At 51.8% G+C, this 15,502-nt stretch overlaps 2 protein-coding genes and 1 long non-coding RNA gene across 5 annotated transcripts; 1 reads left to right on the top strand and 2 right to left on the bottom strand.

Annotated features, from left to right (window-relative positions):
* On the top strand, positions 603-5,410 carry LY6G5C (lymphocyte antigen 6 family member G5C). Its single transcript, XM_003128309.4, has 3 exons — positions 603-932; positions 2,665-2,832; positions 4,828-5,410. Exons 1-3 carry the CDS (start codon positions 836-838, stop codon positions 4,989-4,991), a joined length of 429 nt encoding a protein of 142 aa, XP_003128357.1. The 5' UTR covers positions 603-835; the 3' UTR covers positions 4,992-5,410.
* On the bottom strand, positions 4,061-6,381 carry LOC106504367. The gene is made up of 2 exons (XR_001297785.2): positions 5,329-6,381; positions 4,061-4,962 (listed from the first exon to the last, which is right to left on the bottom strand). It is a non-coding gene; the product is annotated as an uncharacterized LOC106504367 (long non-coding RNA).
* Positions 8,656-15,376, bottom strand: CSNK2B (casein kinase 2 beta). Of its 3 annotated transcripts, none has more exons than NM_001145377.2 (7): positions 15,368-15,376; positions 14,684-14,766; positions 13,345-13,447; positions 12,428-12,543; positions 11,903-11,978; positions 11,565-11,754; positions 10,688-10,920 (listed from the first exon to the last, which is right to left on the bottom strand). In NM_001145377.2, the coding sequence occupies exons 2-7, from the start codon at positions 14,753-14,755 to the stop codon at positions 10,830-10,832; spliced, it is 648 nt and encodes a 215-aa protein (NP_001138849.1). In that variant the 5' UTR covers positions 14,756-14,766; positions 15,368-15,376; the 3' UTR covers positions 10,688-10,829. The 3 variants fall into 3 exon arrangements, with proteins under 3 accessions (XP_001926342.2, NP_001138849.1, XP_005665847.1); XM_005665790.1 differs by lacking the exon at positions 15,368-15,376 and adding an exon at positions 15,090-15,271; XM_001926307.4 differs by lacking the exons at positions 11,565-11,754; positions 11,903-11,978; positions 12,428-12,543; ... (1 more) ...; positions 14,684-14,766; positions 15,368-15,376 and adding exons at positions 8,656-9,179; positions 9,470-9,598 and having other exon boundaries at positions 9,705-10,801.

The following is a 15,502-nucleotide window of genomic DNA, read 5'->3' as shown; positions in this document are numbered from 1 at the left end:
AGACCAGGCTGCCATCTTGTGACTGGACTTGGGAATAGCTTCCTAACTGGTTTCCCGGCCTCAGAAATCTACAAACAGAAATCTGAACCTGTTACTCCTCTGCTGAAATCCTTTTGGTTTGTAGTAGCCACAGCTCAGGTGCTTCCTCCTCCCCCATCTCCCGTCACTGTCTGTTGACTTGTCTTCTGCACTAAACTGTGTGCTCCGTGACGATAGGGGCTTTGTGCAATATTGTATCCCCAACATCTGATGCAGTGATTCAATGAATGTCTGTTAAATTCATACGAAATGCGTTTCTTCTTTTTTTTTTGTTTTTTTTTTTGTTTTTTTTTTTTTGTCTTTTTGCTATTTCTTTGGGCCACTCCCGCGGCATATGGAGATTCCCAGGCTAGGGGTCCAATTGGAGCTGTAGCCACCGGCCTACACCACCACAGCCACAGCAACGCGGGATCCGAGCCGCATCTGCAAACTACACCACAGCTCATGGCAACGCCGGATCCTTAACCCACTGAGCAAGGGCAGGGACCGAACCCGCAACCTCATGGTTCCTAGTTGGATTTGTTAACCACTGCGCCACGATGGGAACTCCTCTTTCTTTCCTTTCTTTTTGCCACGATGGGAACTCCTGAAATACGTTTCTTTTCTCATTCTTTTTGTTGGGTCCTTGTCCCCATGCCAGGATGTTAGGCCCCAGAATGGCTGTGGGTGAGGACACTCTGTCCCTCCGGCTGTTCTAGCTCTGAATTCCGCCCCAAAAGGATGTTGCCTCTCCCTTTCCTCTTGGTCAACTTCTCTTCCATCAATATAAGGCCAAACTGGAGGCTGGTGGGCAGTCATGCATTTTATGGCAGGCCCTGCAAGTAGCTGGAATATGGGCTTCCACCAAGCCCTGGCCCTCTTAATAATGCAGGTCATGATGAGCTTGGTGTTTGGTAAGTGTCTCTAAGGGGTCAGAAGGATCTCCTAGCCTGCTGGATAGAGAAACCCACAGACACCAGATGTCTGGGTACATGTGCCAAGGGCATTCAGGTAAACCAGGCAGGAGGAAAGATGGGGTGGGTGGGCTTGGTGGGATAATGACTGGGGACTGATAACGGGCTGATGTTCACTCTGAGAGAGATTTCAGGTGATTACTGGAGGGTTTTCTCACTTAATAGCAGTCACCTGAGTGGAGATATTAAAGAGAACCTCTTTGAATCCGAGGGCAATACAGAAGAGGGAGGGTTGGGGGAACACGCCAGATGACAGCCCCAGGATCCAGCGTAGAACAAGGATGAATCCAGCCTGATAACTCGCTTGGCTGCAAATCACCATCTACACAGAAACAAGATTCAAAGTGTTGGCTCATCATCAGCCTCACACCAAGGGTTCTGCTGGGGACACGTTAACGAGTGGTCTGGGCCTGGGACCGGAGGAGGAGGGAGATGAACAGGCATGTGTTTGTGAAGGGCTTAGGTGAACAAAATTAAAAATGAATCTGTTCAAGAGTTCCCGTCGTGGCTCAGTGGTCAACGAATCCAACTAGGAACCATGAGGTTGCAGATTCGGTCCCTGGCTTTGCTCAGTGGGTTAAGGATCCAGCGTTGCCGTGAGCTGTGGTGTAGGTTGCGGCTCGGATCCAGCGTTTCTGTGGCTGTGGCTGTGGCTGTGGTGTAGGCCAGCAGCCACAGCTCCAATTAGACCCCTAGCCTGGGAACCTCCATATGCCGCTGGTGCGGCCCTAGAAAAGGCAAAAAGACAAAAAAAAAAAAAAAAAAAAAAAGAATCTGTTCAGTGGGACCCCCTCAAAGAATATGGCTTTGGGCTACTCGAAGTCTCTGTCTACATGTCTTGTGCTGATGCACTCTTATGTTTTCACTTCTGCTAATTACAGATGAAGAAAGCATATTCCAGGAGTTCCCACTATGGTACAGTAGGTTAATTATCCAGCATTGCTGCAACTGTGGTTCAGAGTCAATCCCTAGCCTGGGAACTTCCATATACCATGGATGCAGCCAAAAATGAAAGAAAAAAGAAAAGAAAGCATATTCAAAAGACTGTCTGGGGTGGGGGACCATGAAACCAAGTCACAGAGGAAGAACTGTCCTAACAAGGCTGCCAAAACTTGGAATAGGCTGCCTTGGCCTAAACTTTGAACTTAGAGACTTACAGAGTGCTGGTAGACACATTAGTCCCTCAAATAAATGTTTAATTAATTAATTAATTTCTCATTTCAGGAGGTGTAAGAGCAGAGAACGGAGATTTTTTAAAATAAGAACTAAAGCTTTTGATGAAAGGTTAAGCCATATTTTTTTGTTGTTGTTCTTTTCAGGGCCGCAGGTGTGGCATATGGAGGTTCCCAGGCTAGGGTCAAATAGGAGCTACAGCTGCTGCCTACACCACAGCCACAGCCATGCTGGACCCAAACCATGTCTGCAATCTATACTGCAGCTCACAGCAACACCAGATCCTTAACCCACTGAGTGAGGCCAGGGATGGAACCCACGTCTGCACGGATACTAGTTAGGTTCGTTACCCTGAGCCACAGTGGGAACTCCTAAGCCGGATGGTTGTAAAGAATTGGTGATTTTATGGTTTTCTGAGATGGGGAGGTAGGAGAGAACGGTGGGGTCGGACAGCCGGGAAATTAGGTGGGTTTAGGGTCAGCGCTTCTCTGTGTTCTAGGTGAGTTTGATCATAATGATCCAGAACCCCCTCATCCGATTCAGTTAACCAAGTACTTAAGCTGCTATCGATGCCTCCTGGAGACCAAAGAGTTGGGGTGCCTTCTGGGATCTGACATCTGCCTCACCCCAAAGGGCAGCAGCTGCATGACTCTGATCATAAAGAACAGTAAGCTGCTGTCTCCCTTCCATCCTGGGCCCAGTCCATTCCTGAGCTGAGCCTCCGCCAGCCTTCTAAGCTGCGCTCCAAGCCTGGTTCCCACAGCTCTAAGACACTGATCCATCACTATCTCTTCCTCTCCTTTGGAGCCATGCCCCATCTCCACTTGCACCCCCACCCCTCCTTGGCTCACCCTCCTCGTAGGACCCAGCCTTGCAGGGGACCCTGGAGATTGCCTGATCCACTGGCCTTTCCTTGGGCTTCCTTCTCCCCGCCTGCCAGCATCACCCTTCTACCTCGTCCACTGCTTCTTCCCAGTCTCCTTCACTGAGTTTTGCCTTATTGTCCTTGACCCTGAACAGTTTCATGTTCACCAAAGTTTGGTCCTTAGCTGTCTTCCTCTTTACTCTCCCGGCGGATTTGGTCTGCTTCTTCGGCTTGACCCTGCCACCTCATACCGCATCCTTCTAAATCTGAATGTGATGCCAAACGGTTGGGTCAAATTGCCCTTTGGGCATCTCCACTCATTTTCAACTTGTCAGAAATTGACCACATTCCCTTGTTCCTCGTACCTGCTCTCCCATATCATCCCTCACCTTTTTCAAGTGAATAAATAGATAACACACAGACTCAGTGCCTGGCACTGTTCTAAGCATTTACAACCCTCTCAGGTAGGCATCATTATCCCCATTTTACAGATGAGGAAATGGAGGTGCAGAGACCAGTACCCTGCACAAATCTCTTAGAGGCTGAGCCACAATCCCTGGTGGCTCCAGAGATGGTGCTCTTAACAACTGCTGAATGAAGCTGCCTTCATTTCATTATACTTTCTAAACAGCTGGTGCTTAGAGTGGTTCCAGATCAGAGAGTATTCAAGGCTATCAAAGAAAAGACTCCTTTCCACTCCTGGCCCAATCCACCCAGCCCTCAGGCATGAACAACATAAAACTACTTTTTTTTTTTTTTTTTTTTTTTTTGTCTTTTTGCTATTTCTTTGGGCCGCTCCCGAGGCATATGGAGGTTCCCAGCCTAGAGGTCCAATCGGAGCTGTAGCCCCCGGCCTACGCCAGAGCTACAGCAACGCGGGATCCGAGCCGAGTCTGCAACCTACACCACAGCTCATGGCAACGCCGGATTATTAACCCACTGAGCAAGGGCAGGGACCGAACCCCGAAATCTCATGGTTCCTAGTTGGATTCGTTCACCACTGCGCCACGACAGGAACTCCACATAAAACTACTTTTAAAATTGCCTTTATTGACCTTTCTGTGATCACATCCCACCCTCTACAAATAGGCTGTTTACTCCATTTTGCCGTTTTTTCCTCTCCACAAACAGGAGCATACTACTGCAAACCCTGTTCTTTTTAAAACTGCAGTTGCAGGAACTTGGTGCCTCTGTAGCAGTTTCTAACCAGCGTCCTCATCCTACTGACCCACTGGGTAGTTCTCCCCAGCAGGGACACGTCGGAGTGATTTACTCATCCTCCTACTGCTGGACCTTTAGGTTGCTTCCAAGTTTTCAGTCTCTTAAGCAGGGCAGCAGGGAACATCCCCGTATATGGGCACAAAGATTGCCCCATCTAACATGTGTAATAGCAGCAGAGATAGCATCTTCTCTCACGTTTGATCCATAAAATAAACAAGACACCTCCTGTCTGCAATCCGACCTCCAATAAATACATCGCCCAACTTTTTCTCAAATGGTCCCACCCCCGGTGCTGTTTCGCCTCACTCTGCTCAAGTCCCAGCTCACCCCAACTGTTCCAACTGTTTCTGTATTTCCATATGGCTCTTTCCCACCAACCTTCCAGGGGCAACTTCTGAAGAGTTCATTCATGGCTGGTGACTCCTGGTCCCTGCCCAGTTCCAGGACTCTGCATTCTGGGGGCCCAGGGAAGGCTGTGGGGCCAGGGATGGTGGGTCCATGTGGCGTGAGAGAATGGGAGGGTTCAGGCCTTTGCCTGGGACCTCTGTGTCCCTGATGGCTGCCGTTCCTCCCCAGACAGTGGTTCCAACGTCATGGTGAGTGACTGCCGCACGAGGGAGCAGATGAGCGATTGCTCCTACACCCACACTTCACCAGTACTGGGCTTCTGGGTGTTCTCGAAATGCTGCTTCCGGGATTTCTGCAACAACCCTAAGAACAGAGTGTCATATATGCCTTAGAACATCTGCAGAGACCTCTGGAGTAAAATCCTGCCAATTTCCAGCCATCCTCCTGATTTCCACCTGGGAGCAGCCAAAACAACACCCAGTGGCCCTCCGGGCACCTCAGTGGCACTTTTGGGCCCGAGCCCATCTGATGCTTGGTGGACGCCCCTCAACACCCCATCCCCCCTCTGCCCCTTCCCCAGAGATCTCTGGAGTTTTGCTCCGTCTTTCCTCCTGTCTGCTCCTGCCTCAAGGCTGCCCCTTCGCCCTGCTTTGCGTCTCCTTTTCCCACTGCAGGCCTCTCTCGCCCCACATCCCTGGATGTTCCTCCAAAATAAACGGATGTACACACTACTTGGTCTCTCTCTCTCTCTCCTCTGGGGGACGGAGGCTGGGGGAGGTGGTACTGCCTGACTGCCCCATCATGGGGGCAGGTAAAGGCTCCCAGCTCTGCGAGGCTCTGCTCCTGCCCTGCTGTTGTTAGACTGGACTCTGGGTGTGAAGAGGTGAAGAGGAACTGGACGTGGTCCTGCAGTGAAGACAGAAGTGCTGTCAGACCCAGCTGGTGGAGAGCAGCAGGGAGGTCCATGGGGTGTGGGGCTGGGAGCGGAGCTGTGAAAGAACCAGGTCCGGGAGGAGAGGGTAAGGAAGGAGCTCTGCAGAGAGACCTGAGACCCAGTGGAGCCCTGGCCTCTCAGATCCTGGGCTTCCCTTTTCCAGGACCACAGTCAGTCAATCAGTTTTGAGCCTTGGGTTCCTCAGCCTCTGAAGGTGTCTCCCAGTTAGACTTGCTGGAGCTGTATAAACCCAGGCCTTTGTCTTAACTGAAGTTATAGGTCAGGAAGTGGGCTGGCAAGATGGGGGACATAGCGGTTTGTACCTCTTTGTACCTCCACCTGTTTACTGACCTAAAAATAAACACTGCTAACTCCCCCCAGAGAACAGGCCTACTGAAGGGGCTGCAAAAATCTGTTTACAGTAGAGTGTATGTATATGTAGTGTAGAGTATATGCTGCATGACGTCACTTCTATCAAGTTCACAGACAAAATTCACGTAAGGTGCTGTGACTTAGGACAGCAGCTACTCCTATGGGTGGAGAGGGCAGGTCTAGAAGCATGCATGAAGGTGGTTTTGGGGGCTGATAAAGACCTTTATGCTGACTTGGGGAGTGGTAACACGGGTGTGTAGTTTACAAAAACCCACCTTAAGGGGTGCAAACTTCGGTATGGCCAAAAAGCTTTAAAACCAAACAGGCCAAAATCTGTGTGTCTCTAAGTCATGTCCTTTTTAAAAAAGTTTTATTTAAGTATAGTTAATTTACAAGGCTGTGGGAATTCCCATTGTGGCGCAGTGGAAACAAATCCAACTAATATGCATGAGAATACAGGTTTGACCCCTGATCTCGATCAGTGAGTTAAGGATCTGGCCTTGCGGTGAGCTGTGGTGCAGGTCACAGATGCGGCTCAGATCCCGAGTTATGGCTGTGGCATAGGCCAGCAGCTGCAGCTCCAATTAGACCCCTAGCCTGGGAACCTCCATATGCTCCGGGCACAGCCCTAAAAAGCAAAAAAAAAAAAAAAAAAAAAAAAAAGGCTGGGATCATTTGTTATAAGGCGTGTCTACTTTTAAGCCCTAACTTGTGTGCATGCACACGTTTACATGCAGTCTCTCAATCCTGAGACACTATAACCCTACGTGGCAGATGACCAAAGTGAGGCAGAGACCATCTTACCCAAGTGGCAGAGGAGCTTGGACTGGGCCTCCCAGCCACAAAGCTGCATGACTTTTCAGGAAAAGGTTGCAGAGTCCCAGACTGGGCTGCGAGATTTGGAAGGGCAAACACCTGGCTGTACTCCTCTGCAAGTCCTGGTACTTAATATCCGGCCTGGCTCGGAGCAGTGTGTAAACATTAAAACGACAGATGTGACCACTGCAGCCCCACCCATGTGCTCCGTACTCCCCTCCCCCACCCATGGCCATTCTGGGTGCCAGGACCCTGAAAAGAACTGATGCCTCAGCTCCAGGTGACTCTTTATTTATTTATTTTTTGTCTTTTTGCTATTTCTTGGGCCGCTCCCACCGCATATGGAGGTTCCCAGGCTAGGGGTCGAATCGGAGCTGTAGCTGCCGGCCTGCACCAGAGCCACAGCAATGCTAGATCTGAGCCACATCTGCAACCTACGCCACAGCTCATGGCAATGCGGGATCATTAATCCACTAAGCAAGGGCAGGGACTGAACCTGCAACCTCATGGCTCCTAGTCGGATTCGTTAACCACTACGCCACGATGGGAACTCCCAGGTGACTCTTGAGATGCAGACTCAGGCACTCTGGTGTGCTCTCAAGTTCTTGTGGTTGAGTTTTCCCTCCTCTCTTATACGGGAAAACCTGACATTACCAGGGTTTAACATTCTAGGTTTTTTTTTTTTTTTTTGCTTTTTAGGGCTGTGCCAGAAGCATAGGGGTCGAACTGGAGCTACAGCTACCAGCTACCAGCCACAGCCACAGCCACACAGAATCCGAGCTGCTATGACCTACACCACAGCTCATGGCAATGCCAGACCCTTAACCCACTGAGCGAGGCCAGGGATTGAACTCACATCACGTATACTAGTCAGATTTGTTACTGCTGTGCCCCAGCGGGAATGCCCTTTCTCGGATCTGTAGGTAGCTTTAACATTGGGAGGAGTGGAGTTCCCGTCGTGGCGCAGTGGTTAACGAATCCGACTAGGAACCATGAGGTTGCGGGTTCGATCTCTGCCCTTGCTCAGTGGGTTAACGATCTGGCATTGCCGTGAGCTGTGGTGTAGATCGCAGACACGGCTCAGATCCCATGTAGCTATGGCTCTGGTGTAGGCCAGTGGCTACAGCTCTGATTCGACCCCTAGCCTGGGAATCTCTATATGCCAAGGGAAGTGGCCCTAGAAAAAGGCAAAAAGACAAACAAAACAAAAACATTGGGAGGAGTCAGAATCCTCACTCTGACCTCTAGCTGAGCAGAGGGAGGGATGGATGCAGGCTGTTTGGAAGAGGCTACGAGGAAGCCACAAAGGCTAAGTGAAGTGGGCAGGGCTCTGCAACCCTGTTTCAACCCCACGCCCAGGTAACTTCCTTTAACCCATCGACACTTGCCCACACCTGAGTCTGACCCCATAAACACTGTGACACAGACTTAGCCCAGTTCATTTATTGTGAAGGGAAACTGAGGGGTGTGGAGCCAGGACAGCCCCTCTCCTCTCCCTGGGAACCTGTGGAAGTGGGTGTCAGGCCTCAGGGACATGAACTGGGGCTGAGGAAGCCAGAGATGGAGATGAGAGGAGGCAGCAGGAGACCAGGTGGGCACGAGGGAGGTGAGACAGGCAGGTAGGAACACCAGAGTGCCCCATCGGGAATTTGCAGAGTCCACCTCTCACCCTCCTTGGTGCAAGTTCAGTCCGGCACAAGGTTTTGGAGACAGGTGGAGGAAAGGAAGTGGCCAGACTGAGAGGGATCAGAAGATGGGGGGGGATAATGGAACACTCAGATGGCGGGAAAGGGGTGAGGAAGCCACTGCATGTTTCCAGAGTCCACCTAGGAAGAATTCACATGTGAGATTATTTTCTAGGTGGACAAAGGGCACTAGGTGCAGTGCCAACCGCTTTCTGGGGAGGAAAACTAAACCAAAACCATACAGACCACGGAGGTACAAAAAGGAGGCCTGAGGACTCAGAGCAGAGCGGGGGAGTTCTGAGAGGGCAGTGCAGAATGCTGGGGTCTTAGGGGAGTCGCTGGACCAGAGTGGGATCCGGGAAGGATGAGATGTTAGGGCCCAACCTGGGGAAGAACCAGAAGTCCTGAACGATTGAGGAACAAGTATATGCGACGCAGCTCAGCAATGGGCAAGCTCAGGTTCAGGGGCAGGGCAGCCTGGGGGGCTGGGCCTTCGGGTGCCTTCCCAGCATGGAAGCTGGGGAGGGGCAGTGAGAGGTTCAGGGCTTGGTAGAACCACTGGATCTGGGACGCAGAGAGGGGCAGGGCCAGGGACTCATCAGAGAACCCAGGGAGGGCGCTCTGGAGCTGCGGGCTGGCCCAGGCGTTGCAGTAATCGTACTGGCAGCATTCAGCCTGGTACCAGTACTCTGGGACGTAGGTGCTGCGTTTTTCTTGGCAGCGGAAAGAATTGTACTGTCCACAGCCTCGGATGAAGAAGCGAACCCTGACATCTGGAGGAAAGGGGACGGCTAATAATCCTGCTGTGTCCCATAGTCCCCAAAGCTGGCACCCCTTTCGCAGACTCTCCTCATCCCTCAGCCAGATCCAATTCCCATCCCAGACTCCTTCAGCAAGGGCCAGGAAAGTCAGCTTGGCTGGCTCCTCAGAACCTCGGACCCCTCCCCTGCCAGGCCCCTCCATCTTCCTAGAGCCCAGGCCCCAAGCAGCCCTCATCTACGAGAGAAGACCAAGCGACAGACTGTCCGGCTGGTAGGCAACCCCATCCTGGGACCTAACTCACCATAATAGATGGTGATCACCATGCAGGGGGACGAGCTGCTGACAGTGCACTTCTCCGAGCCTGAGATGCATCCTACCAAAGGGTCTTCTAAGAGGCAGAGATGGCAGGTCCGGACTTCAGGAACAGGAGCTGGGGAAGCAGAAGACAGAAGCGATGGGGATGTCGGCCCACTCCAAGCTCCCTGGCCTCCATCCAGAGCCACAGCCCTCCCTCCCTGCCCCTGGGCCCCACTTACCCTTTCCCTCTGCAAAGCCCACCACAAACAGCATACCTACGAGCACGTGAGCCTTCACCATGGAATTCGGGGGAGAGGGGTGATCCCTGAGGGGCACCCTGAAACTCCACCTTCCTGGGACCATGCTCCTTAGCCTGAGCTGCAGGTGGTTTTGACAGGCAGAGTCTGGGCAGGAGCTGCTGTAGGTAGAGCTATATTCCTGTCTGAGGAAGGAAGCTATTAACTAGTCAGGAGGGACGACATGTCCTCACCCACCAGGTCTGGTTCCTGTATGTGGGAGCAGTAGCCTAGACAGGGGCAATACTTAGGCCCCAATCCAGCAGCCTACCTTTGTCCCGCACACCCCTCAAAGGCCCATGGATTAGTTGCCGCCTCTGGCACTACTTGCTATCCTCCCCTATTATGCTGGGAGAAGCCAGCCAGGAAACCAGTGACCACATCCTTCTGAGATGAGCACTGTCTCAGCTTCCCCAGCAGAGGGCAGACAGACACCAAAAGGAACTCCTGGACCTTGTCCCTCTCCCCACCCCTTACAGTTCTGTTTATCTGGGAACAGCTTTCCCTGTAAGACCTGACCTCAGAAGTGTTGCTGATTACATCCACTGGAGTATAAACACCACCATGCATGGTCCCAAAAGAACAGTTTTCTAGTCTGTGAAACTTGATTTTTCTGTCTTTTCCTTGTGACCTTGACACATCCCCACACCCAGCCCTAGGAACTCTGCTCTACCACTAAAAACACCACCCAGGATGTTCCTTTATGGCAGAGTGTGTTAAGGATCTGGCATTGCTGTGGCGTGGGTTCGATCCCTGGCCCGGGAACTTCCACGCCACAGGTGCGGTCAAAAATCCCCCAAATCCACTGGGCACAAATCTGAGTTGGTTTTCATCTTGAGGAGGAGGGGCTGGGCCAGGAGGGCTCCTAGGGTCCAACACACCATTACCCTCCCTTCCCCAACCCCAAGCACCAGCAAACCAGCCTATGGCCTTTTCTTACACTTTATTTCATGTTCCCACCACAATAACGACTCCTTTAATTTAAACTAAAAACCATAGAGGGTTCCTGAAAGGGTGGCAGCGAAAGAACGAAAGTGTCAAAGACTGAGGGACGGGTGGGATGGGGAATCAGCGAATTGTCTTGACCGGGCTCTTGAAGTTGCTGGCGGCTTGGAGCTGCAGCTGGTAGGCCATTGGATGGATCTTGAAACCGTAGAGCCTGGGTTGGGGCAGAGGTCAAAGGGGCAGCAGGGTGAGCCCCATCCTGGTCCTGCCTGAATTCCCACCTCCCCACCCCAGCTCCCCCATGGGCCTCCTCAGTGCTTAAGGGCAATGCTTCCCAAACTTCTTCCCTCAAGACCATTTGGAAATACATTTAAAATATCCACTAAAACTCATATTCTAGGATACACCCATGTGTGGACGTGCTTGCACCTCAGTAATTGTTTCAATGTAAAACTCAACTTTCCTTCCTTATACCAGAATAAAAGTGATACTCTAGCAAGATAAACCACACTTGAACTGCGGCTCTGAGGATTTCTTGGCAGAAGGTTGAGCACCCAAGATGGTGACAAGGACAGCTCTCATTTAAACGCTACTTCAAGAGACAAATGTTATTCTAAACAGTTCACATGTTTAAAAATATGCTATTAGGCAAATACTGCCACCGCCCCCATTTCATGGATAAGAGAACTGAGGCACAGACAATTAACTTTCCCAAGGTCACTCATCAGGGAACAGCCCTGGGTTGGGAGAAGTAGGTCTCAAGAAAGGACCATGCCCTGTCCTTGTCCTCTCTTCTTAATGGGGGTGTGGGGGGGAGGCTTTCCTTTGACCCTTGGTGACTGTGTCCCCGTTCCCCACCTGGGCACAAACTGGTTGGCAGGCCGTTTGGGCCGGTACTCGGGGTGCACCATGAAGAGCATGTGAGGGAAACCGGTGCCGAAGTAGGCGCCATCCGTGTGGTGGTGCCTCGATGACTTGGGCGTGTACACGTCCATGCACTTGGGGCAGTAGAGCTTCACCATGGCCTCGCCTGGGATGTCCGAAAGGCCTGGGAGACAGCTAGACTCAGCGGGCCGCCTAACCCCAAGCCTGCCCAACCTCCCTCCTGGACCCAGACCCCAACTTGCTGAGCCTCAACTCCTTCCCAGAGGACCTGCATTTTACACAGCCCTCCTCTCCCTTTCCCAAACACTCACCGATGGGAAGCATTGGCTGGTTCTCACAGTACACACGGGGACAGTAGCCAAAGTCTCCCTGCTGGTACTTTTCCAACTGAAGCAAATAAAACGGGAAGGGGTTGGTGGGGAGGCATGAAGAGAAGAGGCAACCCCCTTTGGGCCCAACCCACGTCACTCTGTCCCCAACTCCTCCTGCCTCACCCTGTCCAGAGGCTCTTCTCTGGCTTACGTGGCCCGCAGATTCCTCTGCTTCCCTTCCCCTCGTTGGGCAAGCTGCGGACCACCAGTCATTCACTGCTTGTTTCCTGGTGAAGAGGCAGTCTACAACTGCCTGCTCAAGGTCACATCGCCTTCCCTCCCTGAAGACACCACTTTGGCACAACCCTTGATCGGGTCTTAATCCCTAGGCCCAGGTTCTGGGGGTTCTTTCCCTCTTTCCAGCTAGATTCCTTGCCAAGGTTGGAACAAGCGACTTCTTGCTGCAGGAAACTCTGTTTCCCTTGCTGCCTCTGAAGGAGTAAAGTGGGAGTCGAGAGGCCTCACCATCTGGGCGATGCCACGGTTGGTGAGGATATAGCGGGCGTGGATCAATCCATAGAGCATTTCGGCTGCCTGCTCAATCAGGTCACTCTGGTTGGGGTTGTCTTCCAGCTCCTCATCTGAAACATGGTCCCAGCCAAATGCAACCACTTGTCTTACAGCTCTTTTAGGTGCCCTGCCCACCCCACCCCCAGGGGCTGCTGGCTACTCAGTTAGTCCAGCACCCTATGGTGAGCCTCACCCCAGCCACCGCCTGGGCATCTGACCCAGAAACCTGGGCCTCTGATCCTCCCACCAACCCAAGGCAGCTCTGCCTTCTCTCCATCCCTCTCAGCCTCTGCTCCCTTCTCTCCCTCACAGCTCCTTCCTAAACACATAAATGCAAAGATGTCAACAGAGAAGACAGAACCCGAGCTTGGAAGAGGCAAGGCAAGGGAGAGGCAGAAAATAAGACGTGTGGGGAAACTGGCATTATGGAATAATGCTGAGTTACAGGATCAGAGTATGGGAACAAGACACCCCTGGCAAGAGTTAGGTAGGTTACCAAGATGAAGTTGAATCTGACTCTGGCTTAACAGAGCCAGAAAACCAAAAAGAAATTCAAATAGCAGTTGAAAAGAAAAAGACCAGATTTCCCGTTGTGGCTCAGTGGAAACGAATCTGACTAGCATCCATGAGGACTCAGGTTCAATCCCTGGCCTCACTCAATGGGTTAAGGACCTGGTGCTGCCATGAGCTGTGATATAGGTTGCAGACACGCTCGGATCCGACATGGCTGTGGTGTAGGCCAGCAGCTACAGCTCCAATTCTCAACCCCTAGACCTGGGAAACTCCATGTGCCATAGGTGCAGCCCTAAAAAGCAAACAAACAAAAACCAAAAAACCCACATATACACAAAACAATTCTGAGAGTATCTCACCAGGTTCCAGGTCCAAGATCATGTCTAGGGCTTGTCGATAATGAGGCACCTGCTCGTTGAGTCCAGTGAGATTGAATTTGTCCTGGATGTAGTCTTCATCCACCTGTCAGGACGTGAAGTCAAGAGTAAAGCAGAATCCCCAGCTTTGACCTAGGCAAGTTGCTCTAACTGGTGCTTTAGCCTCGACACGACTGCTTCTGCCCCCAGCTCTGCAGAAATACATAAGTCACTTTTCTCAGTTCACATATACTGCCTGCTCCTAACAGCTTGGCTTTTCTTTTCTAAGGATAAGCAAGTATAGCAGTCCTCTCCTTAGAAAGACATTTATTTCAAGATCCCTGTCCTAGGGAGTTCCCATCGTGGCTCAGTGGTTAGCAAATCCAACTAAGAACCATGAGGTTGCGGGTTCAATCCCTGGTCTCACTCAGTGGGTTAAGGATCCGGTGTTGCCGTGAGCTGTGGTGTAGGTCACAGACGCCGCTCGGATCTCCCGTTACTGTGGCTGTGGTGCAGGTCGGTGGCTATGGCTCTGATTGGACCCCTAGCCTGGGAACCTCCATATGCCGCGGGTGTGGCCCTAGAAAAGACAAAAAAAAAAAAAAAAAAAAAAAAAAGATCCTTGTTCTAGAATTGCCTGGTTAAGGATCTGGCACTGTTATAGTTGTGGCACTGGTTCAATATCTTTGGCCCAGGAACTCCTGTATGCTGTGGGACGCCTCCAGCCCTCCCCCTGCAAAAAGAGTTCCTGTCGTGGCTGAGCGGTAATGAACCTGACTAGTATCCTTGGATCCCCAGGTTGCTGTGGCTGGGGCATAGGCCAGCAGCTGCAGCTTTGATTCAACCCCCGCCTCCAAAAAAAAAAAAAAAAAAAAAAATCCTGTCCCCATTCCTGCTTCCCATCTCTAAGAGTCAGTTTTGGCCTCTCCTTAGGGGCAGCTGGCTTGCTGAGGAAGGTGGAGGCTGAACAGCTTGGGTTCTGAAGGCGCTCACAATCCCTTATGTTAACACACAGCTCTGCACGTTACAAAACATTTTAACGTGAGGTGTCTTAATTCTCCTAATAGCTACCAGAAACAGGTGCTACCGGTAGCACTGTGGTAATAAAAACATGGGTTGATGAGTCCAACATTACATTGCTGGAGGGTGGCAGGGTCAACCTGAGGCCCAGTCTTGCCTTCAGTATGAGTTAGTGAGAGAATTACTAAGGAGACTCTTTCTTAACGTGAAAGGGTTTTTACGGAAGACTGTAAAACAAGTATCTAGAAACTGAATATATACTATGCGAGAGAATGCCTGGCCAGATTATATGTGGAAAGGGACAAGGAGGTTAAGAACTCACTTCACAGAAGAATTCATTGCCACGGAGCCCACAGAACCAGGAAATCCAGGACACCTCCTCTGAGCTGCTCATCTTCACTTCAGCTAGAAAAAGAAGAGTGTCAGCCTAAGCTCTCCTCCCTGCCTCTGATATCCTCCCTCTTCCCACACTTTGCCCTCCAACCACAGAAGAATTTAGGGCCACCCTTTCTTAAAGGATCCTAGACTGGAGCAGTTCTCTCCAGCTCCTCCTATTCACACCTCAACCCCTTTTTTCAGAGACAGGAAATTCTCTGGGGTCCCAACACTTGTGTGTAACCGGCAGGTCTTGACCCATTAGTCCTATCCACATCCCTAACGCTCCCCAAGGCCAGGCCCCTCTCTCCTCTATGTCAACTCCAGCAGGGCCTGCGGCTCAGATTCCCTACCCCCGCAAGTCTCCGTTTGTCCCCGGCCCCATTCCCAAGGTTTCCGAAGTTTCTTTCCAGGCAAGAGCTAAGCTCCTCTTTTTCTCAAAGTCTGGGGATGGCAGTTAGGTCCCTTTCACGGGAGTCTCCTTATCCCGCCTCCATCCTTCAGACCACCCCCTCCTTCCTTCGGTCCCGGACCTGGTCACTTCCTTCCCCACCCCCACATCAAGGCACGGAGACCCCTTGTGCCGCGCCCAGGAACAGGGGACGCGGCGCGGCAACGACCTCAGACTCACCGGCTGGACGGGGACTGGGACCGGGGGGGCGGGGAGGGGAGGGGAGTTTCTGCTTCCAAGGAACCGCGGCGACGGCTACAACGCAGGCCGCGGATCCAACCGCGGCAGGCGAAGTGGGGCGGGGGGAGTGGAAAC

Source organism: Sus scrofa, chromosome 7 (genome assembly GCF_000003025.6).
Source record: "Sus scrofa isolate TJ Tabasco breed Duroc chromosome 7, Sscrofa11.1, whole genome shotgun sequence".
Lineage (NCBI taxonomy): Eukaryota > Metazoa > Chordata > Mammalia > Artiodactyla > Suidae > Sus > Sus scrofa.
Note: the sequence above shows the minus strand (reverse complement) of the source record. Positions and strands in the feature narration are given on the sequence as shown.